The sequence below is a fragment of the Pipistrellus hanaki genome, assembly GCF_964339955.1.
Source record: "Pipistrellus hanaki genome assembly, chromosome: X".
Classification (NCBI taxonomy): domain Eukaryota; kingdom Metazoa; phylum Chordata; class Mammalia; order Chiroptera; family Vespertilionidae; genus Pipistrellus; species Pipistrellus hanaki.
This window is the reverse complement of record NC_140524.1, coordinates 35379590-35402972: the sequence shown is the minus strand read 5'-3', so window position 1 is coordinate 35402972 and position 23383 is coordinate 35379590. Positions and strand designations below refer to the sequence as shown.

Below are 23383 nucleotides of genomic sequence, written 5' to 3'. Positions count from 1 at the left end.
AAACACTATCCCTCCATGCGTATTTAGTATACAAACTAGAACAGTGGTTCTAATGTCCTTATGAATCTCTAGCAACTGCTATAGCACACACAGAAAATTATAATATCTGTATAACAAAATGGGGTAAATACACAAGGCTGCAGGCAAAGGTCATCAATATAGAGCTATCTCCCAGCCCCAGGACCCCCAATGGGCCAAGGGAAATCAATCAATATCGTGGCTCACTAGTATCTTATTCTTGGCACAACAAAGGAGGAACACTGTTCTAGAACAGTGCTACTGAATGTTGTGTGGTCCATGAACTGTTTGTTATTGGTCCATGCAAGATATATACAAAAATTGAGAGTAAGCATTTAGAGATTTTTATCACCATTTGACAGAATAATAAAATGAAATAATTTAGTAAGAGCCTCGGCAAACTTATTTTATTGCACTTTATAAATTATAAATCTGTTCTTACAAATTGGAAACTAAAAAAAAGATGAAACACTGGCCTTCACCTCAGAAAATTTGGTAAGTACTGCTTTAAACCACCATGGCAAGGTAAAGCAGCTACCAAGACCTGCCCAACTCTTTCACCAAAAAATCCTCTACAGTCGTTAGGATAGACTGGTATAACTTTTTTAAAAAAATATATATTTTATTGATTTTTTACAGAGAGAAAGGGGAGGGATAGAGAGAAACATCGATGATGAGAGAAACATCAACCAGTTGCCTCCTGCACAACCCCCACTGGGGATGTGCCTGCAACCAATGTACATGCCCTTGACCGGAATCGAACCCGGGACCTTTCAGCCTGCAGACTGACGCTCTATCCACTGAGTCAAACCGGCTTCGGCTTGGTACAACTTTTAATGAGGCACCAATGAAGTGCCATCTGATATTAAAGAAATATCATAAGTAAATTATTACAAGGAAAAAATGGAGACACCATTAAATATAGGTGTGCATGCTCTATGATGAGCCCATAAATAATGCAGAAACTGGTGGTAGTACCGAGGCTTTAAAAAGCAATGACCAGCCTGGCCAGTATTGCTCAGTGGTTAAGCTTCAACCCATGCATTAAGAGGTGGCTGGTTCAATTCCCAGTCAGGGCACATGCCCAGGTTGCAGGCTCGATCCCAGCAGGTGGTGTGCATGAGGCAGCCGATCGATGTTTCTATCTCTCTTTCCCTTACTCTCTTTCTAAAAATCAATCTATAATAATAAAAGCATAATATGCTCATTAGACTGGACAGCTGAACGACCTTCTGGATGAAGCCAGGGCTGTGAGGACAGAGGCAAGCGCAGCTGTGAGGGCTAAAGCAAGCCGCTGTGTCTGCGAGGGCCCGGCCCCTTGCACAAATTTCGTGTAAAAAAAAAAAAAAAAGAAGAAAAAAAAAAAAAGGAAGAAGCAGCAGCAATGGCCAGCCCCAACCCCAGTCCTACCAATGTAACACTATCCTGTGCCATTACATCCTGGGAAAGCATCCATAAGCCCCGATCTTTAACTCCTGACCTTGGACCACAAGTAGCAGAATAAAATATCGTTCTACTTAGGGCTAGCTAACAGGTGCTATCATTTAGAGCCTGGATCCTGTGGCCACCACCACAGAGCAGGGCATACCGACAGTCAGAGCCCAGACCCAGACCGAGTTAGATACCTGGCAACCGGCTACACCAGTAACCCGACAGACTTCCTAAAAGATTTCCCTGACTCCCAGAGGATCTTCCCGACCAAGATCCAAAGAGTCCAGCCCAGCACCTTGCTGCTACATGCTACTCACCAGCTCCTGCAGCCGCCTTTTGCTCATGCCTTTGCGCTCCAACTGTTTTTCAATCACTTTGGCATTCTGTGCATAGGAATCAGCAACTTCCCGCTGAGGAGGAAAAAAGAAGCATCCTTAAAGCAGCAGTCACACCAATGAGTAACAACAGAGACCTTAAATAGCAATTTATACCACTCAAATTATGAAATTATCACTGAAATGGTATGGCTGTTCCATTTCAACTCTTCAGTAATCCAGGAGAGTTCAGGTTTCAACTGAAACCATTAAAAAAAATAACAGATAACATCTCTCCCTCTATAAACATCATTATACTGAAGTACCATAAAGGTAATTGCTGCTATTGCTAAGGGCAGACTCAGAAACCATCAGAGCTGGACTGGAAGGGACCTCCAATAGTTGTAGTATTCAAACTGAAGAGGGATGAGGGATTTGCCCCTAGGGCAGGGGTCTTCAAACTACGGCCCGCGGGCCACATGCAGCCCGCAGAGGAGTCTGATCCTGCCCGCCAGGTTTTTTGGGCAGTGAGTGCAGCCGAGGTGTTACAGTAGGAATTAGTAGTTCATATAGTCCGGCCCTCCAGCTCTCTGAGGGACCGTGATCTGGCCCCCACTTTAAAAAGTTTGAGGACCCCTGGCTTAGGGCATCTCAAAAACACAATATTAAAAAAACAAAACTGATTTAGTCCAACCCCCGGGTTCTCATTTACGGATGGTGCTAGGGATCCAGGGATACAGGAACTAGCCGGCATCACAGTTGCTTACTGGCAGCGCAAGGTCTATGAGCATTCTCTAATTATTATGCTACCAGGATGCTGTAGTTCTAGAGCCCCTTTCCTTTCCTGCCCCCGTCCAATTCCCTTGAGAGCCGAAGCACTTACAGCCTCAATCTCCTCTTCCTCTTCATCAATAGTAGACACAGTGACAGAGCTGAACTTGCCCATGTCTTTAGTCCGTTTGGTCATCATCACCTAGAGTCACAGAAGAGAAATCAGTGTAGAAATGGCAAGGGGCTCTGTGAGCTGTTTGCGTGTGCGGCGCACGCGGGTGCACACGTGTCTGGGTGTCTGGAGAATGTAGTTTTTGGGAGTGGACATCCACCTCTTTTTTTTTTTTTAATATATTTTATTGATTTTTTACAGAGAGGAAGGGAGAGTTAGAAACATCGATGAGAGAGAGTCATCAATCAGCTGCCTCTTGCACACCCCCTACTGGGGATATGCCCACAACCAAGGTACATGCCCTTGACCGGAATTGAACCCGGGACTTTTCAGTCCGCAGACCGACGCTCTACCACTGAGCCAAATCGGTTTCGGCGGACATCCACCTCTTTGAAACAGGGTGGTCTATTTAAAAGTGCCAATGTGTTTATTTGCATTATATTTTTCTAACATTTTCCATCAAGGGTTTTTAAAGTATATTTAAAAATTAGCCTGATTCAGTCCGTTTTTAATTTTTTTCACTGGACAAAGAAGAAATTGGAAGGAAATAAATGTGAATAAAAATGATACAATTTCTAATTTTACTTATAGGACAGCTGTAGGGAAAAAAAGAAAACAATATTATGCACAAAAATGGCATTCTCTTAATAAAGAATGCTTTCATAAAGGACAATTTCTTGCACACTATAATTTAAAATTTAGGGCTAAATCTATTGCCATGTAATATATATCTAACCCTCACCCAAGGATTTATTTTTGTTTGTGTTTTTGTTTTAGAAAGGAAAGGTGAGAGAGAGAAACATCGATGTAAAAGAGAAACATCAATTAGTTGCTTCCCATACAGGCCCGAACAGGGACCAAACCCGCACGCCAGGAGAGTGCCCTAACCAGGAATCCAGCCCGCCACCCTTTGCTGTACAAGATGACACTCCAACCAACTGAGCCACCCAGCCAGGGCAAAACCCATAGCTAGGTTAACCAGTCTGTCTCCTTCAATGACAATTACCTTCTTAGGAGGCTCTTGCTTCTGAGTATATATATTCGTTTTGCCAAAACCCTGGCCAAACTTGACTACTGCTCCATCCACAATGAAGGTCACGGGGGCATTCTTTGGTTGGGACTGGTAGAAGAGTGGCAGTCCACACCTGGGAACAGGAGGGTGAGTCTTTGGGGGGCCTCAGAATCCGGATTTGCAAAGTGATTTGCAAAGTGTGCTGAGATTTCAGGAATATTTTTGTTTGTGGCATAAATGAATGGTGTGCTCTTTCCAGTGTTTCCCAAACCTACTCACTAAGAATCACTGAGGGTGCCTGTTAAAATTGCTGATCAGATGCCTAACCCCCATCCCCAGAAGATCCTGATTCAGCAAATCTGGGGGTTGTGGCCTTGGAATCTGTCATTTTCCTCGGCATCCCAAGTGATTCTTATCACCACACAAGTCTGGCAACCCTGGCTCCTGCTATTGATTGCTTTCTAGTCAAAGCAGCTGCAATTCTTCCCTGGTGTCTGGGTAACTAGTTTGGGAGTTTGTCTAGTTTTGTTTGGTTTGGTTTTTGTATTGTCAAGAGGGTGTGTAAAGGCTCCACTGCAGTGATCGGCTCACAAATGCCTGTGATTATTGAAACAAGATTAAACTTACTATTGTTTAATGTTCTATTAATCTAAAGCTGGAAATGCGTGTATTTATATTGCATTAAAGAAACTTCTGAGGTCTGGGGTCCTATAGCATGCTTTATAAATGGGCCTGTTCCATTTACCATAAGACCCAGCAAAACCACTTCAAGAGAAAAACACATGTTCCCACCAAGGTTTATATTAGAATGTTCATAGCAGCTCTATTTGTAACAGTCAAAACCATTAACAACTCAAATGCCCTTCACCAAAGGGAGGGTGAGACAAGCTGGTGCAAAGGACTACTACTCAGCAATAAAGAAGGACAGGTTGCTGGCATACATAGCAACTTGGATGAATCCCAAAAGCATTGTGGTTCATGAAAGAAACCAAATGTAAAAGATACAGATTGTACTAGTAAAACACATATTGTAGAAATTACGTAAACTTTTAGAAAAGGCAAAAGCCACAGTAAGGTGATTGCCCAGGGAGTGGGGTGAAGAAGGGGACTAACTGCCAAGGGAACATGGAGTCCCGGAACTGTTCTGTATCATGATAGTGGTGGCATTACATGACTGCATGCTTCTGTCAAATGGTACACTTGAAAGGGCAAATTTTATTATATATAAATTATTCCTCAACTTAAAAAAAATTGTATCATGTTAAAAAACTTCTTTTTGTGGCTTGCTGGTCAAAGCTATAACTCTGACTGGTCTCACTGAGAAGCATATTGTTATTATATAGAGACTATGAGGATAAAGATACAACAGAGAATTGGATCCAAACAATTCTGGCCCTAACACATTGTTGACGCTACTTACTTATGCTCAGAGAAATCCAGTTAATACTTACTTTGCACACTTCTTCCTGTACTGTCGTTCAATACCTTCAGGCCTGCACAAAAACGCAAGTCAAAGGAGAAAGATATGAACAAATCTCATAACCTATCAACATCACTATCTCATTTCTTCAAATGCTAAAAGGGCCTTTCGAAATTTTCCATTTCGCACTGACCAGTGTGGTTCAGTTGGTTGGGCATCATTCCGTGTACCAGGAGGTTGCTCGTTCAATTCCCAATCAAGGGCAAATGCCCGGGTTGTGGACTTGGGCCCCAGTGGTGGCCGATGTTGTGCTCCCACATCAATATTTCTCTCTCTCCCTTCCCTTTCTCTATCTAAAAATTGGTAAAATATCTTTAAATTTTTTTTCCATTTCATAGATCAACTGGTTATGAAACTTGTATTGATTTTAAAGCATTCCTTCCTTCCACAAATATTTACTGATAGCAGCCAAGCATCTCCCTGACAGAAAAAGAAGAGGAGCAGTTGTAGTCATAGCAACAACTTAGTGGCAATAATAAGAACAACAACAATAGAGGTAACTATTTATATAGCTTTTACTACGTGCCCGGCAGCTGTTCTAAGGGTACATGTGTTAACCCATTTGATCCTTACAACAACCCTGTGAGGTACGACATATTATCATTCCCATTTTACACATGAGGGCTCCTAAGTTCAAAGTAATCACATGATTTTCCCAAGTTCATAGAGTTAGAAAGTAGAACAGGTTGAATTCAAGCCCAGGCCAATTCTTCCACCCACCATTACTTAACAGAAACCTGGCACTCATCCTTGATTCTTTGCTCCCCCTCATCTCCCACTCCTCTGCATCAGCAAATCCTGTGCATTTTATCCAAAAAGAAAATCTTAGCCCAGACAGCATGGCTCAGTGGGTGAGCATCGAACTATGAACCAGGAGGTCACAGTCTGATTCCCAGTCAGGGCACCTGCCCAGGTTGCAGGCTCGATCCCCAATGTGGGGCATGCAGGAGGCAGCCGATTAACGATTCTCTCTCATCACTGATGTTTCTACCTCTCTCCCTCTCCCTTCCTTTCCAAAATCAATAAAAATATATTTAACCCTTTGCACTCCGAACCATTCTGGACATTGGCTACCAGCTACTCGACGCTACTTTGCGAAACGTGCGTTGAATTAACTCAATTCCCCGTAATCACTAATAAACTGCAATGTCCCCTGAGAGGGGACATCCGAGTGATATGCTAGAATTCCGATGTCCCCTGAGAGGGGACAGTGGAGTGCAAAGGGTTAAAAATAATAAAATTAAAATAAAAACCCCTTAAACCTGTCTACTTTTCTCCACCTTCCTGCCACCATCTTAGCCCAGACCACTGGTAACTCTTGCCTGGACTATGGTCACAGCTTCCTGACTGTATCCTCCCTACTCATCCTCCACTCAGTTTTATTTCCCAGAGGCAAATACCGTTTCTGGTGTGTTTTTTTCCCTGTTCCTCCAAGAGATAGTGGATGATACAAGCAAGAAATCCTTATTTTTACAAAGAGAAAATACATTTTTCTTTGCCTTTTTAAACAAGTGTAGTATATTTTAAACTGTATATTAATTAGTAAAACGTGTATTGACTTAAAAATATTGCCCAGCCTGGCTGGCATGGCTTAGTGGTTGAGCGTTGACCTATGAACCAGGAGGTCACAGTTCGATTCCCGGTCAGGGCACATGCCCGGGTTGTGGGCTCAATCCACAGTTGGGGGCATGCAGGAAGCAGCCGATAGATGATATTTCTCTCTCATCAATGTTTCTATCCCTCTCCCTCTTTCTCTAAAATCAATAAAAGCATATAAAAAATATGTATATGATCCTTCCCCATCACCAAAAGAATGCTTCATTCTTTACAAGGTCTGTACTGTATGCCTTTGTATGGATGAACCAAATGGCTTTTACTTGTTGGATAAATTCCTAGAAGTGCATCTACTTTAAATTCTGATAGACACTGCCAACATCATTATCTCATTTCTTCAAATGCTAAAAGGGCCTTTCAAAACTCTAGAGAAGTTGAACCAATTTACACTCCCACCACCAATGTGAGAGTTCCTGTTTCTCTTCAGTCTCACCAACACAGCATGCTATTAAAGCACACTGCCAATCTGGCATGTGAAAAATGTGATCTCATAAATTGTAGTTCTTTTTTTTTTTTTTAAAGAGTAAAGCTAGGCATCTTTTCATATATTTAATAGGCATTTGTATGGGGGGGTGAACTGTCAGTCTCTACCTTTTGTCTACTGAGTCGATTCTATTATATACTAGTGACCCAGTGCACAAAATTTGTGCACATTAAAAGGGAATTAGAGGATATATTTCTTAAATATATTTTATTTATTTTTTACAGAGAGGAAGAGAGAGGGATAGAGTTAGAAACATCGATGAGAGAGAATCATCGATAAGCTGCCCTCTGCACACCCCGACCCGGGACGTGCCCACAACCAAGGTACATGCCCTTGACCGGAATCGAACCCAGGACCCTTTAGTCTGCAGGCCGACGCTCTATCCATTGAGCCAAACCAGTTTCGGCTAGAGGAAATATTTTAATATTGCTATTTGCCTTTCTCTATAATAGAAGTGTCAAAGATGAAAGAAAATTAGTAAAATGTATATGAAAATTTCCCTCCTGTCAGAATCTGGGGCTCACTGCGGGACCCAGAGTCAAGTCCCTGCCCACCCGCACACGCCTGGAAATAACTCAAGACCCAGATCCAGCTGGTCCCACCCCCATCAAGCCCCACAGGGCAGGGAGCACAGCCTCAGGTCCCCTGGCCTGCTGCCAGGCGGGGGGCGCAGCCTCAGGTCCCCCATCAAGTCCCGCTGGGCGGAGGTCACAGGCTCAGGTCCCCCACCCGACCTCAGGTCCCCTGGCCTGAGCACGGGGGTGGGGGATGGGGCCTCAGGTCCCCCAGCCTTGGCACAGGGTGTGATGACCATTTGCATATTAGCTCTTTATTATATAGGATTAAGGAGACATGCAAATATTTCTTTCCCAGTTTTACATTTCTCTTTGACTTTCCCCCCCACATAGAAACTTTAGATGCTTATGTGACCAAATAAATAGTGAGAGACCTTTCCCATTCCAAATTCATATCTAAAATAAAAACTCCGTATGCTTATTCTAGAATCTGCTTCTACTACTGTCTCATTCCAAATCAATCTCTAAGTGCAGACAAGAGTGACTTCCCAAGACACCCAGAATAAAATCCAAACTCCTTACCATGGCCTATCAGGCAGCAACTGGGCCCACAACTGGGGCCCTGCCTCATCTCACACATTCCCTCCCTCTCTCGCTGTACACTAGCCATGCCAGCCTTCCTTCTCTTCTTTGAACCAACAAGTGTTTTTCCACCTCTGACCTTTCACACCTGCTTCTCTGCCTGGAATGCTCTTCTTACTACTTTGCCACAGCTGTGCCATTCTTACCTTTTTTGGACTCAGTTCAAATATCACCTAGTCATAGAGGCCTTCCCTGACCACCTTTTTAAAGAGGTTCTCATGTGGTTCTCTGTATAAGCCCTTTGTTTCATGCATGTGACCTTTCATAATCATAATTACTTTATTTTTTTCTGTCATCCCACTAGACTATAAGGTCCATGAGATCAGAAATCAGTGGAGACCACGCCTGTCTGTCTCACCACCCTATCCCCAAGCCGAACAAAGTACTGGAAACAAAATAAACATGGAATAAATATGGGTTGAATTATTTTAAGAATTCAGTTTAGTGAGTAAAATAACCGTGGAGGTAAGTGCTTAAATGGAGGAATGTATACAGTATAATTAATGGAAACAGAGGTTGGAGCTATCAATCTGTCTGAAGCAAGCATGGAAGGCTTCATGGAGAGGTATGTTCAAGCTGACAGTCCTGATAGAAAATGGTATTTCAGGCAGAGGGAATACAATGTGAAAAGGCAAAACAACACAAACTATTGAGAGAATTGCAAATAGTCTGTTACTAGCCTTAAAAAAATCAAAGGAGTACAACAGATCTTACAGACAGAAAGATTTTAAGATCAATTGTATACCAACAAATTAGATTACCTAGATCCATGGTCGGCAAACTGCAGCTCTCGAGCCACATGTGGCTCTTTGGCCCCTTGAGTATGGCTCTTTCACAAAATACCACGGCCTGGGCGAGTCTATTTTACAGAAGTGGCATTAGAAGAAGTTTAAGTTTAAAAAATTGGGCTCTCAAAAGAAATTTCAATCTTTGTACTGTTGAAATTTGGCTCTGTTGACTAATGAATTTGCCGACCACTGACCTAGATAAAATGGACAAATCCTAGAAAAGAATGACACAAACTACCAAAACTCATGGGCAAAGAAATAGAACATCTAAATAAAGCACAAGCAATCATAAAATAGATAAATGGGACTTGATTAAAATTAAAAATATTTGTGCTTCCAAGAATACCATCACGAAAGTGAAAACACAACCCACAGAATGAGAAAAGATACAGTGGTGCTGCTTAGAGTGTAACGCCAAAGACTGTGATCGCCACCTTCTTTAACACGTTGCCTCTCTGCTTACAAGTATTACTTATGCCAAATGTGCCCCCATTTGCTAACATCACTAAACTAGGGCACTGGCAATATTTCCCGTTTTGTGTACCCCATCTGGTTCCTACCAGGATTCTAAATTCTACCTCAGAAATTAACTACAATAAAAATAACCCGAAGAAATCAAACACATGGAGACTAAACAGCCAAGGACTGGGTTACCAGAGAAATCAAGGAAGAAATTAAAAATATCCTGGAAACAAATGACAATGAAAACACAACAATCCAAAATCTATGGGACACAGCAAAAGCAGTTTTGAGAGGGAAGTTCATATCCCTACAAGCCTACTGCAAAAAACAAGAAAAAATGGTAACAAATTATCTAACTCTACAACCCAAAGAGTTAGAAAAAGAGCAACAAGAAAAGCCCAGTGTAAGCAGAAGGAAGGAAATAACAAAAATCAGAGCGGAGATAAACGACATAGAGACCAAAGAAACAATACATAAGATCAACAAAACCAAGAGCTGGTTCTTTGAAAGGATTAATAAGATATATGAACCTCTAGCCAGGCTAACCAAGAAACAAAGAGAGAGGACTCAAATAAACAAAATCAGAAATGAAAGAGGTGAGGCGTAAGACAGATCTGTCTGTACATTGATTGAAGAAATGCTGTTCTTTTGACATGCATTCCCTAGTTCTTGTGAAGGACTAGATGAATTTTTACTCAAGTTCACTTGAACACCTGTACTAATCGGCTCAACAGCAACAGGATTTATAATCTTTGAAAGAGGAAGGCTCTCCTTAAGAGAGCAGGCTTCTGAATCAAGGCCAAGAATCAGAGTTCCTACTGACAAGGGTAGTAAGTGCACAGCACTGGAGGCAGAGCCCTGATGATCAACACCTAACACTACAGGCTGGGCTGAGGAGTCAGCTGTAGGCACAAAGACAGGCATAGGAGAAAACTGCATAACAGGTAGTTTAACCAAAGCCACTTTGGGCTTTGGTAAAAGCAATTTCTGAGGATATTTCGGAGCTGTTGTAAGAGTCTGCTTTCTGGCATTAGAGCCACAAGAGTCTTCAAAAGATGCAGCTAGCTTTATTTCTGAAGTTTCTAATTTTTGAGTGTCTGGTCTCGGGGTTGGTTGGTTGCTTAAGGATTCAACAGTCTTATTGGACAACTTCTGGTTTTGCAGGCAGTTTTCCATTTTTCTTTTCTTAACAGGTGGGTCCCTGTGTTCCGCAGGGATCTCATGGCCAGTTCGGTAGATGTGGGACTGTAATGCAGTTCTACTTGCATACGGACAACACTTTATACCTTCTGCACAGTGGGTCAGCCCTGATTCCTCTGTATCGTCTTGTTCTCAAACTGATTTGACTTTTGGTTCTCAAGTTTCCCTCCCCATTAGTGTTCATACTCAGACATTTTTGCCCAGTTCTAAAGAAACTTCATCTAGAGCTGCTCAGACTGATGCGTTTTTAGATGCCTCTTTCCAGGCAGGTGGAATCTCCAGAGAAACTCAAACCAGTGGAATGGGAAATCAAACAGATGACCGAGTACAAATGGACCAAGCTGTAATGTGCAGAGACATTTTTGAGGGTGTCCATTCATCGTACGGTATTACTACCGACAATATTATAAGCAGCAGCTTAGTAGGAGAGACTGTTACTCATGCTTTGTTACCTCAGAACCACTCTAAGGCTTTAAGTCAAGATACTGAGAAATCTGTACCAGTTATAAACTTTAGTGCACAGAACAGTATGCTTCCTTCACAGAACATGACAGATAATCAGACCCAAACTATGGATTTATTAAGTGATTTAGAAAACATCTTGTCTAGTAATCTGCCTGGTCAGACACTGGACAATCGTAGTCTTCTGTCTGACACGAACACTGGACCTGATAGCCAGCTCCCATCTGGTTCAGCCCAGAATCCCACAATTGATTTTGATATCGAAGAGTTCTTTTCGGCCTCTAATATTCAGACTCAAACTGAAGAGAGTGGGCTTAGCAGCATGACCACTGAGCCGGTCTTAGAGTCACTGGACATAGAGACCCAAACTGACTTCCTACTTGCAGACACCTCTGCCCAGCCCTACAGTTATAGGGGAAATTCTAATTTCTTAGGCCTTGAAATGTTTGACACGCAGACACAGACAGATTTGAACTTCTTTTTAGACAGTAGTCCTCATCTGCCTCTGGGAAGTATTCTGAAACACTCCAGCTTTTCCATGAGTACTGATTCGTCTGACACCGAGACCCAAACTGAAGGGGTCTCCGCTGCTAAAAACCTATCTGCTCTAGAAAGCAAGGTTCAGTTAAATAGTACGGAAACGCAGACCATGCATTCTGGCTTTGAAACCCTGGGGAGCTTGTTCTGCACCAGCAATGAAACGCAAACAGCAATGGATGACTTTCTTCTTGCCGATTTGGCCTGGAACACGATGGAATCTCAGTTCAGCTCTGTAGAAACCCAGACATGTGCGGAACCACACACAGTCTCCAACTTCTAAAAGTGAAGTCCATGTGGGAATGGCATTTACAATTTCCTTTATTTAAAAAATGGGGAGTGGAGACAACAGTATTAACTCTATTGAATGTAGTTAATATGCAGTTCTTCCGTTCTTTGAGTTTCTTTTGCCTTTTGTACTTGTAAACGTGTATAAATGTGAGTGTATTATAAAGTGAAGATGTTGACTTAAAAAAAAAAAAAAAAAAAAAGGAATGAAAGAGGTGAAATAACAACAGACCCCACCGAAATACAAAGGATTGTTACAAAATACTACGAACAACTCTATTCCAACAAACTGAACAACCTGGAGGAAATGGACATATTCCTAGAAAAATACAAACTTCCAAAACTCAATCAGGAAGAATCTAAAAATCTCAATAGACCAGTGACTTGGGAAGAAATTGAAACAGTCATCAAAAAGCTTCCAGCAAACAAAAGCCCAGGGCCAGATGGCTTCACAGGAGAGTTTTACCAAACATTCAAGGAAGAACTAAAACCTATCCTCCTCAGACTATTCCAAAAAATTCAAGAGGAAGGAACACTTCCAAACTCCTTCTAAATTCTACCTCAGCCTGAGGGGAAATATTCACCATGCAACTGACTTCTAGAATCCTACAGTCAGCCAATCTTATAAACTGGAGCTTTCAAAGTACAGGAATATCAAACAAAAGGGGCTGTATATTTCCCAACGAGTTTATTTTCAAATACCTATAGCAAATTGGATTTTGTCAAGTTTATAAAAATTGATCAGGTGTAAGGCAGGGTTCTTATTCTCAAAAAGTTTATCTTTTTGAGATATTGAGACTCTAATGTAAATGAGACAAGGCTTTTAAGTGCTTTATTAAAAAATGATTAAATGAGCTGAAGAGTTAGACTCAGTAACCTTGCTGTCTTTCCCATTGTTTAAAAAATATTTCTTTATTGATTTCAGAGAGGAAGAAGGGGGAAGAGACAAAAACATCAGTGATAAGAGAGAATCACTGATCAGCTGCCTTCACACGACACACACTGGAGATCGAGCCCACAACCCAGGCATGTGCCCTTGACAGAATTGAACCCGGGACTCCTCAGTCCAGGCTGGCATTCTATCCACTGGGCCAAACCAGCTAGGGCTTTCCTATTTTTAATCTCTAGGAATACATGTGATAGGGAAGGCTGAAAACTAAACCAAACATTCTCCCTGGTTGTGGCAGACAGCAGCCTCTAAGGTGGCCCCCAACGATCCTTGCTCCCTCATATTGTCACTCTGATACTGTCCCCTCCCGCAGTGAATAGGGCTGACCTGTGACCCCAGTAGGACACTGAAGAAATGATAGTCTGTGACCTGAGTCTTGAACATAAAAGACATTGTGATTTCTGCCTTGCTTTCTCTGGGATGACTCACACTGCGGAAAGCCAGCTGCCATGTCACTGAGGTTACTCAAACAGCCTTATGGACGACCCCTGTGGTGAGAAACTGAGGCTTTTCCCCAACAGTGACACTCAGCCGCCAATCATGCAAGTGAGCCACCTTGAAGTGGAACCTCCAGCACCAATAAAAACTTCAAATTTCTGCACCGATAGTCAATCTCTTTTTATATATATATATTTTTTTTAATTGATTTTTTACAGAGAGGAAGGGAGAGAGATAGAGAGCTAGAAACATCGATGAAAGAGAGTCATTGATCAGCTGCCTCTTGCACACCCCCTACTGTGGATATGCCCACAACCAAGGTACATGCCTTTGACCAGAATCGAACCCGGGACCCTTCAGTCCCCAAGCCGACGCTCTATCCATTGAGCCAAACCGGGTTCGGCCAATAGTCAATCTCTTAACCTCAGCCTCATGAGAAACCAGAGCCACCCAACTAACCTGCTCTTGAATTCCTGACCCAAAGAAACTATATGAGATGATGTTTCTCAGTTATTTTAAAAAAATCAAGGGCATACCAGGCAGGCCATGACCAGATCACAGAGATTTTTAAATCTTCAGGCTTAGATTTTATCCTGCTAACCAGTATTTTTAAAATTGTGCTCCACAGTGACCCCTGAATGAAATCAGATAGGGAAAGGGAAGGGAGTCCTTAATGGGTTGGCCTCACCTCCTCCCAACAGAGAGCAGCTTCCCGATTTATACTTTTGGGTAAGAATTTAATTTTAAGAAAGGATGCACTGTCTAAAAATGTTTGAAAGGCACTGCTATAGGTCATGAAGAATCACTGAAAGATTTGAAGCAGGAGATTGAAATAATGTGCATTTGAGATCATTCAGGCAGAAGGACAGTAAAAGTTAAGACCAAAGACCAGCTAAAAGGCCACTTCAACAGCCCAAGCAAGTGAAGTTGGGTACCACAATGAAGGCAGGGTAGCAGGGCCAAACATGAGGAGGCAGCCACAAGAGAGATTACAAGGTAGAACAGATAGTACATGGTGAGTGGATGTGTGCAGGGGATTGTGGGGGCAGGAATGGATGAGAGAAAGAGGACAGGCTCCCAGATTTCTGCCTTGGGCCACTGCATGAATGGTGGCATCGGCATAGGAGGGTGGAAAAAAGAAGAAATTGTGTTTGTCTGATAGTTACAGACACCTGACTGCAGTGGCTTCAACACAAGAGTTTGTTCTCATGTAAAACAAGCCTAGAGGAAGGTGGCTCCTGGCAGTGGTTGAGCCCCAAGAATAGCATGGCAAGAGCTGTGCAATTCCTGTGGCCTTTCTTTCCCAGACCCAGGGCGACTGCTGGTGCTCCAATTATCAAGTCCATTTTCCAAAACAGCAGGAAGAAATAAGAGAAGAAAAGTTATTCCTTGGAAGCCCCACCCAACAATTTCTTTTCTTTCTTTTTTTTAAAATATATTTTTTATTGATTTTTTTACAGAGAGGAGGAGAGAGGGATAGAGAGCTAGAAACGTCGATGAGAGAGAAACATCGATCAGCTGCCTTTTGCACACCCCCTACCGGGGATGTGCCCGCAACCAATGTACATGCCTTTCACCAGAATCGAACCAGGGACCTTTCAGTCCGCAGACCGACGCTCTACCACTGAGCCAAACCGGTTTCGGCCACCCAACAATTTCTACTTCCATCCTTTTTATTTGGCAAAAGCTAAGTCACATTCAGAATATTAGAGGTGTTTTTTTTGTTTGTTTGTTTTGTTTTGTTTTGTGGGGGGAGGCTGGAATATGTACTAACTTTATAGACTCTAGTATTTTGGCTGGTATGAGAGAAGATTTGGAGTGCTGCTGATTGAACCAATCTGCAATATCTTCCACATTAGAGAAATAATGAGTTTGGATCTGAGGTAGAACATCAAGTGAGGAGGCAGAGTAGGCAGATACACAGTTCTAGGCGCAGGAGAAAAATGTAGGCAAATCTAGATTTTGTGAGTCCTCAGCATGTAAATGTAACTGATACCACAAAAGATGGTGAGAATGTCCAAGGACAGTATAAAGAGGGGGGAAAAAATCAAGGTCAGAGCCCAGGGGAAGACCAACATTTAAGGGGCAGGAAGAAGAGTACAGAAGACCTATAAAATCAAAGAAGTAGAAGAACCACCACCAGAGCAATTTCACAGCACTCAAGGAAGGAGACAGCATCAAGGAGGCACAAGGAACAAAGATATAGACAGAAACTCACCCACTGATTTGTAACTGGGGGAGTGCTAGATAAGGGAAAGAGAGGACTAGGGAACAATGTTAAAGGAGTCCAGCCAGTATGGCTCAGTGGTTGAACACTGACCTATGAACTAGGAGGTCACAGTTCAATTCCCAGTCCAGGTTGCAAGCTCCAACCTCAATGGGAGGTGTGCAAGAGGCAGCTGATCAATGAGTCTCTCTCATCATTGATGTTTCTATCTCTCTCCCCGTCTCCCTTCCTTTCTGAAATAAATTTAAAAATATATTTTTTAAAAAAGTAATGTTCTTCCAAAAACCTCAAATTGTGGCCTTATTTGAAAAGAGGGTTGTTGCAGACATAATTAGTTAAGATGAGGTCATGTAGATGAGTAGAATGTGCCCTTAATCCAATGTGATTGGTGTCTTCATAAGAGAAGAAACATAGGGACAGAGGCACACAAAAAAAAGCCATATGATGATGCAGACAGATATGAGAGTGATGCATTTACAAGCCAAGAAATGAGACGCATGGCTAGCAAACACTAGAAGCTAGGAAGGGACAAGGAAGGATCCTCCCCTAGAACCTTCTGAGAGAGCATGGCTCTGCTGACACCTTAATTTTAGACTTCTAACTTCCAGAACTGTGAGAAAATTCATTTCTGTGGTTTTAAGCTATCCAGTTTAGCACATTTATATACTAGGATATCCCGGGCTTCTAGGTCAGCACATGGCACATAGTAGGAGATCAATAAATGAAATATTTGCTGAATGAAAGGACGGACTTTTTAATTCACGAGGATTGACCTCTCAGTGGCATCAGGCACCTGTTGATGATCACCCTCTCTCCCCACACACACACTTCTTGAAACTCTGTCCTCTCCTGTTTTCCACATCATCAAGTTCTTCTGGCTATGTTCCAATTATGATGTCTGCTTTTTAAATGTCAATGTTTCCCCGGATTGTATCTTTGGTCCTCTCTTCTTCTTGCTCCACAACCTTTCTATGTAATTTTATCCCTTCCCAAGTTTCAATTCCCCATATATGTCAAGCACTCCCAAAATTAAAACAGATCTAACCATGTCACCGCTCTGTTTAAAAAAGGAGATGGTGTTCAGCTGCGATGGCTCAGTGATTGAGCGTTAATCTATGAACCAGGTCAGGGCCATGCCCGGGTTACAGGCTCAGTCCCCAGTAGAGGGTGTGCAGGAGGCAACCAATCAATGATTCTCGCTCATCATTGTTGCTTCTGTCTCTCTCTCCTTCTCCCTACCTCTCTGAAATCAATACAAATATATATTTTAATAAAATTAATAAAAGATAAAAAAGGAGATGGTTATTGCCTGCAGATAAGACCCAAACTTGTCTGCTTCAGCATTTTATTATACTCACCCCAGGAGGCATGAACCTCTTCTTCCTGTAGCTCTTCCTGGGCTCTCGATACAAAGGACTACTCAGATTTCCCCAGGACACATATCTGATGCTTTTAATGCTTTCACATTCCCTCCATTTGAAATGTTCCTCATTTACCTCATTTACTTTGTAAAATCCTAGTTCAAGGCCAAACACAAATGCCACCATCTATTTCTGCCTTTCCTGACCACTATTCAGGCAGGATGAGCCACTCCTATATGTCTTCCTGTAGCCTTTTGTTCACCATACCAGTATTTTATCACATCACAAATCTGTTTCCTCGCTGAGCCACAAGCTCTTTAATGGTTAGGATGGTACTTGATTAATCCTCATGGATGCAGTCCCTAGATCAGTGCCTACATATAGTATGCTCCAAGAGATTACAGGTTAAATGAACTCACTCTACTGTCAAAAAAAAATTACAGCTCTCAAATGGCAAAAGGATCACATCTCAGCACCAGTTCAACAAAACACAATAGAGCTACTGCTGCATTAACAGAAATTGGAGATCTACCACAAACATCAATTATTGGGCCCAAAAGACCTGTTCAACGCTAGACAGAGTATTTATATCCTCAGACTAGACCCCAACACAATAAGGAAATCCTAGACAGAGAACATCGACCTTACCTGCGAAGATACATAGTTTCCTCGTCTTCTGTGTTACAGAACTTGTGTGCATGTTTGGCAGCATCGATCACACGGGACCTATCCCGGGGCCTCATAGGCAATTTCTCCAGCTGACAGTCTGAAGGAATGAAGGAAGATTTGGTCACTAGAGTCACTGGAAAACACCCCAAGGCAATCAGAAGTTTTCAGTGTAATTTTTACTTAATTACTATGCTTATTGAAGCCTATTATTGAATTTTCCAACTAAAAATGACTTGGTATCAGGACACCTAGATTTCAGTCCCAGTGCTGTTACTACCCTGGTGATCTTTGGCAGGTCACTTCTTTTTGTGGTCTTTTACTTTATTTGAAGGATGAATAGATTGTATTATCCCAAAAGTCTTTCCCAGTACTACAATTCAAGTTTCCTGATATTTCTGTGATTCAAGCATCATGGTACAGTTAGTTTGTATTACAATGCAATAGAAATAATCAAGCATACTCCAATACCTATGAGGAAAGCATTGAGAAAAGTGGATAAGTGCTTAGAAAAGGACAGTGAGGGTAGGTGGTATGCTATACATACTACCATGTTTCCCTGAAAATAAGACATCCTCCGAAAATAAGACCTAGCGCCTGGAAAGATAAGACATCCCCTGAAAATAAGACCTAGCGCAACTTTGGGAGAAAAAATTAATATAAGACACTGTCTTATTTTCGGGAAAATAGGGTATGTAGATGACCCATCCCAGTTAGGGAGGTTTTAATACAAAAACACATGGTAAATAAATTATGTACAATTATAAAGCAAGTGGAAAATTGATATAATACCAATTAAGTACCTATAGGATCACAGAGAAGTCAAGTGATCAGAGGGAATTGAGATTAACAGAGGAGAAAGAGAGGGCAATTAGAGATCACCAGGTATTTTGCACAATAGCTGGTTGCTATTCACATTGACCTGTTAGAGTAGATATTTAGTATTCCTAGTTTAAAGATGAGGAACTTGACCTGGCCAGTGTTGCTCAGTGGTTGAGTGTTGACCTATGAACCAGGAGGTCATCATTCTATTCCCAGTCGGGGCACATGGCTGGGGTTACAGGCTCTACCACCAATAGGGACCGTGCAGGAGGCAGCCCATCTCTCTCATCACTAATGTTTCCATCTCTCTCCCTCTCCCTTCCTCTCTGAAATCAATAAAAATGTATTTTAAAAAATAGAAATGAGGGACTTGAGGTTTAGAAAGGTAAGATATGCCACACATTTAATAAGAAGCAGAACAAAAATTCAGACCCAACTCTAGGTGATCAAAAGAGAATTCATTTATTCAATAAATATGTGAGATTCCTCCATATATACTCAGGCACAATTCCAACAATGTGCTGGGGATTCAGTAAAGAGCAAAGCAAAGTGCCTGACCTGATTAATTTAGTCTAGTCGAGGAGGCAGAAAATTTTTTTAAAATATATTTTATTGATATTTTACAGAGAGGAAGGGAGAGAGAGAGAGAGCCAGAAACGTCAATGAGAGAGAAACATCGACCAGCTGCCTCCTGCACATTCCCACTGGGGATGTGCCCACAACCAACGTACATGCCCCTGACCGGAATCGAACCTGGGACCCTTCAGTCCGCAAACCGACGCTCTACCACTGAGCCAAACTGGTTTCGGCAAGGAGGCAGAAAATTTAAAAATAATAATTATATAATGTGATCTTGGAGAATGATAAGTGCTAATAAAAAATTTAGACAGAATATTAAGAGGAAGAACAGTGATCTCAGAAAGTATTAAGTGCTACCAAGAAAAATGAGGCAGGGTAAGAGGACAGAGAGTGACAGGAGTGCTATTTTACATAAGTAGCCAGAGAAAAGCTTTCTAAGAAAGTGACATTTTAGCAGAGACCTGAATAAAGTAAGGAAGCACTGGGGGAAGAGTGGAGGAGACAGACTAATTACCAATCCCCAAGTCCCTGCCTGGGGGCAGAAACATTTTGACATGAAGCAGAAACATCACTGTGGCTGGAGAGCAGAGAGGAAGGGGAAGAATGTTATGAGATAAAATCTGAGAGGTAGCTGTGTCTGATCGCACATGGCCTTTAAATGGACTTTGGTTTTACTCTCAGTGTTATAGGGAAACACTGGTTTGAAACAGGACTCTGGCTGCTGTGTAGAAAATACACCACTGGGGACAAAGTAGAGAGCAAGAGACTAATGTAGCAATCCAGGTGAGGGATGATGGTAGCTTGGACTTCAGTGTAGAAGTGGAGGTGATAAGAAGTAGTCCTATTCTAGATAGTTTTTCTAGGAGGCACCTGTCAAATTTGTTGATGAACTGGATGGGTGTAAGGTGAAGAAAGGGAGAATTGGGCCGGGACCGGTTTGGCTCAGTGGATAGAGCGTCGGCCTGCGGACTGAAAGGTCCCGGGTTCGATTCCAGTCAAGGGCATGTACCTTGGTTGCAGGCACATCCCCAGTAGGGGGTGTGCAAGAGGCAGATGATCGATGATTCTCTCTCATCGATGTTTCTAACTCTCTATCCCTCTCTCTTCCTCTCTGTGAAAAATCAATAAAATATATTAAGAAGAAAAAAAAAGAAAGAAAGGGAGAATTGGGCTCTGCTCCTCCTGTTCATCAGACAGCCGTGTCCTCCTGCACAGTGCCAGCACAACCCTGAGACATGATGGTGGAGGTCAGAATGAACAGATTTGGCCGTATTGGGTACCTGTCACAAGGGCTGTTTTTAACTCTGGCAAAGTGGATATTGTCACCATCAATGACATCTTCATTGACCTCAACTACATGGTCTATGTGCTCCTAATTCTATTCATGGCAAGTTCAAAGGCACAGTCAAGGCTGAGAATGGGAAGCCCCTCTCCATCTTCTAGGGGCAAGATGCTGCCAACATCAAAAGGGGTGATGCTAGGATCGGTGCCCTCTGCTCTTTCTTCCACCCACTGCAGGGACTCCCTTCCAGGTGCTCCGCTCAGAAATAAGAAGGTGACTTGCATCCTAATGGGCAACAGACACAGGCCTGCAGATATGGAGACTGCCCCGAGCCAGCTCCTTCTGCCTCATCTGATTTGAAGCCGGCTCAGGGACAGTCTCCATACCCGCCCCCTAATGTGTCAGTTGTGCATCTGTCCTGCCATCTAGAAAAAAGCTGCCAAATATAATATAAAAAAGGTAGTGAAGCAAGCAGCAGAGGGCCCCCTCAAGGGCATCATGGGCTATACTGAGGACCAGGTTATCTGTCTCCTGCAACTTTAATGGTGACAACCACTCCTCCATCTTCGAGGCTGGCGCTGCATTGCCCTCAATGACCACTTTGTCAAGCTGTTTCCTGGTATGACAATGAATTTGGCTATAGCAACAGAATGCTGGACCTTATAGTCCACATGGCCTCCAAGCAGTAAGAGCCCCCTGGACCACCAGCTCCAGTGAAAGGAAGAGAGGCCCTCAGCTACTGGGGAGTCCTCGCCCCAAATCAATCCCCCAAAATATTGAAAATCTCCTGATCTCCACAGTCTCTATCCCAGACCCCCTGAAGAAGGGGCGGGGCTTAGGGAGCCCTACCTTGTCATGCATCAATGAAGTTCACTGTACTCAGCTGAGAAAGAGGGAGAAAGGAAAGGAGGGAGGGAGAGAGGGAGGGAACAAGGAAGGGAGGGAGGGAAGGAGGGAGGGAGGGAGGGAGAGAGGGAGAGAGAGGGAGAGAGAGAGAGAGAGAGAGAGAGAGATTGAGATTTCAAGAATGAGTCTGAGCCCTATCCAGGTGGCTCAGTTGGTTGGAACATTGTCCTGTACACCAAAGGGTTTCGGGTTTGATCCCCAGTCAGGGGATGTATGGGAGGCACCCGATCGATGGTTTTTTTTCTCTCTCTCTCTTTCTCTCTCTCTCTCTTTCCCCTCCCTCCTGCCCCTCCTCCCCCTTCTTTCTCTCTCTCTAAAAATCAATGAAAACATATCCTCAGAGCCCCAGCCAATTTGGCTCAGTGGATAGTGTATCGACCCACAGACTGAAGGGTCCCGGGTTCAATTCCGGTCAAGAGCACATACCCCGGCTGCAGGTTCAATCCCTGACTCTGGTCAGGGTACATGTGGGAGGCAACCAATCGAAGTGTCTCTCTTACATGGATGTGTCTTTCTGTCTCTCCCCATCCCTTCCACTCACTCAAAAATCAATGGAGGAGGGGAACAGTGAAGAGCAAGGAGTAGGGCATCATGAAATCAATATCTTTGAGAGGCTCTTTAGACATCCAAATAGAGACATGGAATTGGCAGGTGGAGTTTGAGGAGAAGTGCAGGTTAAAGATGAACATTTGGGAGTCATAAGAGTATAGATGGTATTCAAAGCTTGGGAATGGTTGAGATCACTTAAGGAGTGATTACAGGTTGAGAACAGGTCAGGGGACTGAGCCCCAGGGCCTTGCAAGGCCAAAGTCTGAGACAGAAAAGGGAACCAGACACTCAAAGGAGGAAAAAAATCGAGATAGGAAGAAAATCAGGAGAGTGTAGAGTCTTGGGAGCAAATAAAGTGTTCCTAGAAGGATGGAGTGCTCGGATCTGTCAAATGCTGCTGAGAGGGGGACTAAAGTGACCATTGATTGACCACTGGAACTGATAATATGTTCAGTTATTAACTTTGATATATATGGCTTAGATTGTGAGGTGGGAGGGAGCGCCTGTCTGAAGTGAGGTCAAGTGGGAAGTGAGGTTGCAGAAACAGCCAATATAGGCAACTCTTTTGAGAAGTTTTGCCATTTAAAAAAAGCAAAGAAATGGGGTTATAGCTGGAGGAGAATGTCAGATCACGGAAGGGTTGTTTTCATTTCGTATAAGAGCTATTTCTGCATCCGGAGGCGAAGTCAGAGGAGGGGAAGATACAATGTGTCGTTTTCTGAAGGAGTAATTAGTTTTCGCGGATGTTTGGATGCAAAGTCAGAAACGCCGCCTTCCGAGGCGGGGATGTGTAGGGAGGATTTTGATGCAGAGGGAAAGCCTCCCAATCTTCAAATAGACGGCTCCCAGATCACAACAGGAAGAAAAATCACACTTCAGAACCGTAAGTTTTGCTCCTTACAGCGCCTCCACCACCCGCGCTCCACTTCCCCACTCACCCAGCACCAGAACCATCTGGCCGCACAGACAGTAGTACACATGGAGGGGCTTCTCACCGTCGTCATACTCCTCCCGGTCCCGGGTGTCGGAGCAGACAACAGATCTGGACACAACTTTAGGCATAGTTTAGAGAAATAGGGAAATGCAGCGCCGAAAAACAAGAGTCGCGCATAAATTACGTCAGAGACGCGCGCGTTGAGCCTTTCCCGGGCAGTCACACTAATCACGTGTCAGCAGCAGTCATGTGAACTTCCGGGTTGTCTCATTAGGCTAAGATGCTGGGGGGAGTGGAGAGGGGAGTCGTCCAGAGTCGCCCAGAACCTCCTTTGCCTTGCCTGTTAGCTGGGCTGCTTTGCTTGGGACACCCTTATTATTATTTAAATTATTTAGTTATATTTCTATACATGTATGTATATGCATGTACATGTATATATAAAACGAAGGATTATATTTACACAATATGCATAATACAGAT

The 23383-nt window shown here is 43.0% G+C and overlaps 2 protein-coding genes across 2 annotated transcripts in view; one reads left to right on the top strand and one right to left on the bottom strand.

Moving 5' to 3' along the window:
- The window catches only part of STEEP1 (STING1 ER exit protein 1), a 28231-nt gene extending 5091 nt beyond the window's left edge, over window positions 1-23140 (bottom strand). The window contains exons 1-6 of the mRNA XM_084870414.1: window positions 22908-23140; window positions 17814-17931; window positions 5170-5211; window positions 3713-3851; window positions 2647-2736; window positions 1767-1859 (exon numbers count right to left, since the gene is read on the bottom strand). Coding sequence (XP_084726540.1) covers window positions 1767-1859; window positions 2647-2736; window positions 3713-3851; window positions 5170-5211; window positions 17814-17931; window positions 22908-23031 — 606 coding nt within the window. The 5' untranslated portion in view covers window positions 23032-23140. The remainder of the gene's footprint in view (window positions 1-1766; window positions 1860-2646; window positions 2737-3712; window positions 3852-5169; window positions 5212-17813; window positions 17932-22907) is intronic.
- LOC311615312 (ATM interactor-like) lies at window positions 10994-12371 on the top strand. Its single transcript, XM_084870670.1, has one exon. It carries the CDS (start codon window positions 11205-11207, stop codon window positions 12183-12185), a length of 981 nt encoding a protein of 326 aa, XP_084726796.1. The 5' UTR covers window positions 10994-11204; the 3' UTR covers window positions 12186-12371.
- Window positions 23141-23383: the final 243 nt, after the last annotated feature.